The sequence below is a fragment of the Strongylocentrotus purpuratus genome, unplaced genomic scaffold (genome assembly GCF_000002235.5).
Source record: "Strongylocentrotus purpuratus isolate Spur 01 unplaced genomic scaffold, Spur_5.0 spur5_contig_837, whole genome shotgun sequence".
Taxonomy (NCBI): Eukaryota; Metazoa; Echinodermata; class Echinoidea; order Camarodonta; family Strongylocentrotidae; genus Strongylocentrotus; species Strongylocentrotus purpuratus.
The window spans coordinates 1,488,824-1,498,196 of NW_022145543.1; the positions used below are offsets into that span (position 1 = coordinate 1,488,824).

General features: G+C 39.3%; 1 protein-coding gene across 1 annotated transcript; it reads left to right on the forward strand.

Annotated features, from left to right (window-relative positions):
- The first annotated feature begins 2,157 nt into the window (after positions 1-2,157).
- LOC576368 (40S ribosomal protein S2) lies at positions 2,158-8,452 on the forward strand. Its single transcript, XM_011677172.2, has 6 exons — positions 2,158-2,190; positions 5,339-5,533; positions 5,862-6,022; positions 6,510-6,683; positions 7,331-7,490; positions 7,903-8,452. Exons 2-6 carry the CDS (start codon positions 5,341-5,343, stop codon positions 8,058-8,060), a joined length of 846 nt encoding a protein of 281 aa, XP_011675474.2. The 5' UTR covers positions 2,158-2,190; positions 5,339-5,340; the 3' UTR covers positions 8,061-8,452.
- Positions 8,453-9,373: the final 921 nt, after the last annotated feature.

Consider the following 9,373-nt stretch of genomic DNA (forward strand, 5'->3'; position numbering starts at 1 on the left):
CGCAGTATATATATATATCGAAAAAATCGTTCCCAGGGACCTGCAGCACCCCCGGTGACAAAATCGTTCCCAGAGCCCTGGACTCAAACCCCAACGAGTATCTTTAATTGTATCATGATTTGCATCAGTTAATTTCAATTTCCTTCATTATATACTAATATTGTCCTACGGTAGCCTACGTAGATATATATAGAGCTATTCCAGCTAGGGTAGTGGCTTATCGAAAGGAAGGGGGGCAGAGGAGACACGTGCCCCAAGTGGCACTTGGAAGGGGCGCGTGCACGGTGCACACACAAACAAAGTGGAATGTGCGCCCAAATAATTATGAAAGTGAATTGCATCAGGTAGGCCCTATGATTTTTTTTTTCTCGTTTTGTTAAGGTTTAAAATCCACTAAAAATTCAGTATAACTTTGCTTTGTTTGGTAATCCTCTGCAAGATTTCTCCTTGGCATATTCATTTATCTACCGCTCATAATAATTATGCAGGGCGCTCAATCTACGCTTTGAGGGTTAAACAAAATATTTATTTTTTAACCTGGGCATCTTAATTTTTTTTTTATACTGTCTATCTTTTCTTGATTTCAATCGTCTCTCTCTCTCTCTCTCTCTCTCTCTCTCTCTCTCTCTCGGATCTTCTTCTCTTTCAGTTCATATCTTAGTCCTCCATTTCTTCCCGTTCGGCCCCATCAATCCCTTTATAGCTGCATGGAATAGAAGAGAATAGAAATGATAGAATTGATTGACTCTTGCGACCCCCTTCTGGGGTATGAGAGTATACATTTACACGTCATGATAATGACTCTCTCTCTCTCTCTCTCTCTCTCTCTCTCTAAGTGCCATTTTGATTGACTTTGGCGATCATGCTGTTCCACAACCCTCAGTTCCTAGCCTTCTGTATTAGTACCACTCCCAGTTCTTTCACTCCTCTCTCTTCCAACAATTTCTGCAGACTGTCCATCCAAAGTATCCTCCTTCTTCCCCTACTCCTTCTTCCCACAATTTCCCTGCCAAAGCAAGATTCTCTAGGCCTTCTTTACGTGTAATGTGACCCATGAACTTCAACTGCCTAATCAACATCTCACTATCATTTTCCTTTGCACTCCAGCTCGTGTAAGAACTTCCTCATTCCTAACTCTGTCAGTCCAGGGGATTTTCATCATTCTTCGCAACTTTCCAAACGCTTTTTAGTATCAGAGGCTAAAGTCCACGGTTCACTACCATACATAAGTACTGGGTAGATGTAACAATTCAATACTCTTGTTCTGGTCCTCATACTCATTGTTCGATTTGTCAGAATTTTGCCTAGCTTTGAAAATGAAGATTTAGCGAGAGCTATCCTTCTCTTGATCTCTGTCTCACATCTGGCATCCTCGGTGATCATGCTGCCGAGGTAGTTAAATGAGGAGACTTGTTTAATAATAAAGAATACCAACTTGATAATAAACAAAACAACAATCCAAATGCAATGTATATACGATAAATAGGAATGATCTAAACCTAGACTATGCTAAACATAAATACAATATTATACAATATAGCAAGACAAATAGTATACATGAAAAGTGGAGAATTCCACATGAGCAAAATAAATACAAACAACAAAAACCTACATAATAATTATTGTCTATCTAAAAAAAATCATCAGTTTCATTTTGTAGGCTACATGTATGATGTGACTGTAAGTTTTAAGATTTATGCAGACGGTATAATATTGTCCTTAGAAACCTAATTCACTCTTTGCTTTCCAAAGGGCATGCAAACAAAAACACAATGGATTCTGGAATATAATGTATAAGAAAAAAAAGAGAGAAAATGTGATCCGCCACATAGTCTATCTCAAGTAGTCATAAAGTTTGCAGGTAGCGGTTTTCATGGCATTCATGCTGTGTTGAAATTCCTATTCACTTAAAATAACTTTGCCTACAAAAAAACAAAACACTTTATTTTTCCTGGGCGTGCGTTAGGGGATGCATGATTGGGTGATTTTTTTAATTAATATACATGCAGACGTGTATCAATCAGATATGATTATTTACGTCTGATTGGTGAAGTCTATATTGGCTTTTATATTCCCTATTTGTATTATAAAATCGCCGTAAAAACGCACACCTGAACGGTAATATTGTATCTAGCGCCCTCTTTAATCAAAATATACAAACTTTCAATCTCTTTGACAAATAATTATCACGTAGGTGCACTAGATCAAAATTTAACATAACAAAATCGCAGAAATCTGCGCCAATCTTAAATAATGAGGGAATGAAAATGATTTTGTCCTGATATTTCGAACAAACGCTTCAATTTAAAATTGATATAAATTCGTCGAATCCTCAGCATATTTGTTAATTTTAGAGAAAAAGAAGTGTCCTCTGGTCATTTCGCACGAACTACATTTACATGTATGAAGTGTAGGCTGTACCGCTGTACTGTAGCATGTCAGATGTAGCCTGGTTATAGTTGATGAATCGAGAAAATGATGGGCTTCGTGTGTCCGGACGCTCATAGTTATACAAATTAAACTTGCTTTTTTTGCACCGATAATGGTTTGGTATTTCTCGGGATCTGCCAAGAACTTGCTGAAGTTGAAAAGAGAATAGGGGTCTAGTTGCACATTGTGACCGTGAACTTTCGGTGAAGCCGAAGGTGATGACTCTGCCTCTGGGAGTCGAGGCCAGGGGTGGTATTCTGAACATTGTTGTAAGTTTTGTGTTATCTTTTGTTGTATCTTCCAGAGATAACACAGCGCTAATATTGTTGTAAGTTGGTATTCTGAACATCATTTTATCCCTGTGTTATCTCTTGAAGGACCACCTCTATCTTATCTTTGACCACTGTTGACACGCCCATTTGTATGGACCCTACCAATCAAAATCTGTTTGATATAAGCATGATAAGTAGGCCAACCAATAGGAATACTTTATGCCATATCTGAAGATGCACCTAGCGCATACTAATCTTGGGCGTAACTAGTTATTTGAGCGCTTATTACGCGCGTCATCATGTTGAATGTGGATCATGAAGACAAGTCACGCTTTCACTATATTGGTTAAGATGAGAGCATTAAAATCGTCATATCCTAGCATTTAATTTCTTAGAAAGTTCTCATCTGTGATGTTTCCGGTCAACACAAAATCTTCTTCTAAGTCGTCTATTGACACGAAGTCGGTTCTGGGCAAGAAATATTGCCGCCATTATGTCACCACGAAAGATACAACAACCCCCTAGATCTACCTGTTGTAAATATTGTTGTAAATACCATGCAAGATAAGATAAGATAAAAGATACAACAACTTTCAGAATACCAATTATCTCGACATATTATCTCTCGTGCGCATATGCAAATAAGGATTAAACGCCACTTTATTAATAATACGCACAATTACAAGCGCACCAAACTATGAGCGCAGGCGCGGCCAATGAGATGAGAGAAAAGATACAACAAAAGATAACACAAAACTTACAACAGTGTTCAGAATACCAACTTTATCTTATCTCCAAAGATACAACAATATTAGAGATAACACAGGGTTCAGAATACCGCCCCAAGTGCGTAGTCTAACTATTCTCTTTCCAGGCTTTTATATTCTACTTTGCCTTTGGGCAAAATCTGGAGAATTACCATGGATTAAGATGAGCTTGTTTCCAAAGTTGCAGTAATTCTCCGGTAGAAAAGTAGAAAAATGCCTATTTTTAGAGTAAAGGAGCCGGTTTTCGGCCACTGTCTTAAGACAAAATCCTATTTTTTGGACTCTTTACTTCCTATTTATTATCATTTCTTGTTCAAATCATGAAGCAAATATTATTATTTAAACAAAAAAAGAATCCCAGAAAAAAATCACGAATTGCCATGACAATATTCATTTCAATTTTCACTGTTTTGGAGCCAGTTATCGGCCGAGCGTTTCAGTTTACGGCCGCATGTACAAAAGTCAATAGGAAGCGCTCGCACGCGCCGTGCGTTTCCGCGCTGATGTACAGCACAAGCGGGCGGAGCAGGTATCCCACGCCGGAGCTCCCTGGTGCTCGCCTGGCCGAAGACAGGCACAGCGGTGATCGGAAGTTGGAATCTGAATTAGACAGACATATCGTGTGTGCGTGGCAAGGTCCGGCTGCATTGATTTAATACATGCGATGAGATACTTTTGAGCTCGCGACTAACACAAAATCGGGCTCTAAATCTGAAAAATACTTGAAATAAAGCTGATTTTATGGTACCCATATTTCTTACATACACGCGTAAGAAACTCGATTTTTCAGATTTGGGTAGCGGGACCGCCGATTACATCGCTAAAATGTGATATTTTAGGATATATTTTCCATTGCAAATGTGGTTCTTCAGTGACTCTGGCATGGTATGGTATGTGTGGGATATGTGTTGTGCTATTATGCGATGCATTTTAAAGGGATTTTACCATGCATCCAATGGATCGGCCGAAAACTGGAGCTGTCCGATTACCGGCTCCTTTACTCTAGTTACGCATTGATGATTGTTGAAACTTGACTGAGTAGGGGCGCTGGTCCGAGAAAATGGATCGCCTTTGTTTACGCAGACAGACGCATCCGCCTTTTTGCTGGCGATTCTGAACTAGGCCTATGATCTGCGTGTTGGTGATGCGAAAAACGGATTCTGCAATGATTTTCTGGATGCATTTTACAGAGACTTTTACATTATGAGCGATAATTCCTTGGGAAGACATCCTTCAGACACATAAAAGTGAACTGGGGGTAGAGTCTATTTTATTACGCGGAATCCGGTTTTTAGTATCGCCAGCGCGCTGATCGGAAACCTGCATAGTGCTGCAGAAAAAAACATCTGCAAAAATGCGGACGATCCTTATTTCTTAGGACGCATTTTGTCCGCGTATACAAGGATATCCTCATTTATGCGGACAATCCTCATTCTCTGGCCTTCTCTGAAATGCGTGATGTCACGCCTAATGCGTGATACTTGGTAGCTCTGTTAATGCCAGTTCATGCTTGAACTTAAAAGGTCTTCTGTCATGTCTGTCAACTCTGTGTCTGAGAGAAGTGAATGAGTATATCTAATGGGTTACCTAGGACTGTTTCTGTTACTGTGAGACTCGTATTAAATTGGACGGGGGGGGGGGTCCGACTGCAATTTGGTGAAAACAAGATTGTGGCGATACGCATCACTTGTGTGAAATGTATCCTTTATCTTTTGTATAACGCTGCAGTTCAGAGTAATGGTCATGGGCAGAAATATGAAAATTATTGCAATCAAGATTTCTGCAAAATTTATCTTTTGAAAGAATACTCTTGATTGTGTTAATGGGAGTTAAGTTAATGGGACTCTTTATTCATGAATTTGTATTTAGCAATGGCGGACGCAGCACCAGACGCAGCAGCACCAGCCGGTGGTAGAGGAGGTTTCCGTGGCGGCTTTGGGTCAGGTGACCGAGGCAGGGGTCGTGGACGTGGTCGCGGACGTGGCCGTGGACGAGGTCGTGGAAGGGGCAAGCCAGAGGACAAGGAATGGCAGCCAGTAACCAAGCTCGGCAGGTTGGTCAAAGGTGAGAAATGTTCACACTTTGTTTGCACCTGTAGCAGTTTGCGAAGAGAACGAAACGCCTAGACAGCCATATTGTACACAAGTGTAGGTGTGATGAAAGTGGAATCTGGCAGTCTACTGATTGTTCGATTGGTCGACCGATGTGGGAAAGACTGAGCCTGACGGAATAGATTTGTTTAATTTTCTTAATGAAAGAAAATAAAATGCCTTACCGAAGGGTACGAGCACATCGACTTGGTATCAAACCTGGGCCTCCCGAGTGAAACCTCTACTCCAACCATCCTTTCTCCTTGCATACTATTTCTAATCAATTTCTTCTCACTTTACAGACCTGAAGATCAAGGAACTGGAGGAGATTTACCTGTTCTCTCTCCCCATCAAGGAATTTGAGATCATTGACTTCTTCCTTGGCCCCGCCCTCAAGGACGAGGTGCTCAAGATCATGCCCGTCCAGAAGCAGACCCGTGCTGGACAGCGCACCAGGTTCAAGGTACATAGCTAAGCTCACTTTTTTTTCCTGGGTTTGGATATGTCCTGAAAAGTTTCAGTTACAGTTTAATTTATTTTAAAATAATTTATTTGATTATGGAGTCCATAGATATCGCTCAAGAGATTAATAACGGATGAGTTTGAAACGAGCAAGCTTCTAGCCCAAGTTACCCATATATGCAGCCAGTGTGCAAGTGTTGGGATGGTGAATTAAAAGAAGAGAACAAATTGTCATGGTTTATTTCTTGAAAATGGTTTGGCCCAATGTTGCATTTTACTCTGTAGAAAACATTTCTCTTTTCATCGTATCAGAGATTCTGTATCTAGAAGATATTGTCTAGAGGCTTACTAAGGTCTTGGAGATCTGCATTCAGAGATGTATATAAAGCCCCGTCTTTACGCAGATATCATCAGTTTGACAAATCAACTGTCTAATTCACAGGCATTATTCACTCTTTTTATATGCACATATTTTTTTTTCTTTGCAGGCTTTTGTAGCTATTGGTGACCACAATGGCCACATCGGTCTTGGAGTGAAGTGCTCCAAGGAAGTAGCGACAGCCATCCGTGGAGCCATTATCCTGGCCAAGCTTTCCATCATCCCAGTCAGGCGAGGCTATTGGGGTAACAAGATCGGCAAGCCTCACACAGTACCCTGCAAGGTGAGGAAGATTTGTTTTAAAATCTTTTAAATCTTATTTTTATCAAGAAATTTGTACATACATCATGATAAGAATAATCATAAAAATCACTGCACAATAATTACAAGAGGTAAGAACAAATGAAAAACGTCAAACAATACAGAAATAGTGGGTAACACTTTCTATTCTACAGTGTATATTACAGGATTAAAATCTAAATACTTTTTCCACCGGGAACCATTTCTTCATTTCTTATAGTGCATTCCTTCAATCTTCTTCTGTTTTGCAATGTTAAGTTCTATGTATTAGGTGAGTAAGATTACCTCAGACGTCATTGACCATTAGCTTCTGGCTTTATTTTCTATAAATAAAAATATATGGTTAGGTGATGGATCTTTTGCTATGTTTGAAAGGTGTACAGTATGATACTTTCTCTATAGAAAGTGTTGTGTAGAAGTTGACCTTTTGGCTTAAATGCAATCTCTTGTCGATTAGAACAGGTGTAAAGTATTATTTTTGCACCAGTTTGGAGGAGGAAAATATTTAACTGTTGCCTTAGTATTCTATTTTGTAAGAAAAAGCCAACTATCTTATGAATTAATGAGTGTTTACAATACCCTTCCAAGTGATTGTGACTTAAACTTGAGACCTTTGCATCCTAATACTAGGTTACAGGAAAGTGCGGCAGTGTATTGGTGCGTTTGATCCCTGCACCCCGTGGTACTGGTATTGTCAGTGCCCCAGTACCCAAGAAGCTGCTTCATATGGCTGGTATCGAGGATTGCTACACCAGCGCCTGCGGACAGACCGCTACCCTCGGCAACTTTGGTAAGTACACCAAGTTAGAGGTGCCAGTTTTTATACTATCTTTCAATTGTGTTTATTTACTTCTTTCAATTGTGTTTATTTACTTCTTTTTTCTTTTTTTCTTTTTCAGGCTTTATACTGTTCAGAATATATGAAGCTTTATCATGTATGGATAGAATAAACCTTCACAAGCTCTAAACATGACATGTAAACAAAGGGTGCTGGAGAAGAAATACTACAGAATTATGTATGATTTTCAACTTAAAAATATAATACAGACTTTCAAATAAATTTCTCTCCCCCCCCCCCCCCCCCCCCCCCCAAAAAAGAAGAACATTCATTTACTTTTCCTAGTGAAAAGGCTTCTCACTGGTTCCCTTTTCTTTTCTTTTTTGTAATTTTTCATTATTTTTGTTAATCCTCACTCCTACAGCTAAGGCTACGTTCCAGGCCATCTCCAAGACGTACAGCTACCTGACCCCTGACATGTGGAAGGAGACCGTCTTCAGCAGGTCACCCTACCAGGAGTTCACCGACCATCTGGCCAAGAACCATAAGGGACAAGCCAGCAAACCCGTTCCGGAAGCCTAAGTCACACCCCTACCTCCTACCCCCTCCTTAATCTACCACCACCATCAGGGAGGGGGCTAGGGTAGTAGCAGCCTTTGATGATCAGGGCTTGTGTGTATTCACCTGTTACAGGTGGATAAACATCTCTTTGTGAAGCAGAGAGATCACTCCATCTACGATAGATGGAGAAAAAAAAAATCATAAACTAGCAATGCAAGATCAACTTCATTCTTTCTAATTCAATTGATTGTAGCCTGTAGAGTTCTTATGATCTTAACTTTATGAAGGCTTAGTTTATAGGACAGATATCATTCCACCAAATCTGTTAACACACCTAGTCAAATGATCCAGAAATGTAATGAAGTATGCATCAAGTGAAAAAGCAAGTAAAAAAAAAATTGAAAAAAAATGTATTGAATTTGCCCAAGATGTCGTTCTTTGGTTGTTATTTTTGGAAATGAGTGAACTTGTGAAGTAAAGTGTATGAGGGGACTGAGTAAAATTTGAAGTAAACGGGCGATCTAACCCGTGTGATCGTTTTATTTGTATGAAAGCTGAAAATAAGGGAAACTAATGGTGAAAGTGTGAACAAAATCGGACCAATGATAAGAAAGTCGCGAGTGTTTGAAATATGAGATTACGAAAATATATGCAAGTGAAAAAATTCTTGAATTTGCCCAAGATGTTCTCTGGTTATGTTTGGAAATGAGTGAAGTAAAGTGTATGAGGGGACTGAGTGAAATTTGAAGTAAACAGCCGATCCAACTCTTGTGATCATTTTTATTTGTATGAAAGCAGAAACTAATGGTGAAAGTGTGAACAAAGTCAGACCAATGATAAGAAAGTCGTGAGTGTTTGAAATATGAGATTACGAAAATCTATGCAAATTGGTAGTTTGGCCACTGGATTATGACATATTCAAGTTGGTTTCGAAAAATGAGAGAAACAAATTGGTGACAGTTTGAGTAATATTCAATCAAAAATAAGAAAGATATGAATTTTTGAAGTTGACATCAGTGAAACACAAACTGGCAAATATCCTGCAAGATCCTCTTCAGTTTGCTCTGTACAGAAAATGTCATAACCTTTCTTTTTCTTAATTGTTGATAACAGAATAGATTTTTTTCATGCAGGGGTTGTATAAAAACATACTTTTAGGGTGAATGTATGATTGAATGAATGATTGAAGTACTGCCTAGTACAGTGGAGCTTGGATATAACAAGGTATGTTATAACGAGGAGATTTTGCTGGTCCTAGCACTTGATAATGTTTCTTTTACGCTGATATAACAAGGTAATTTCCTTGGTCCCAAGGGCTTCATTATAACGAGTTT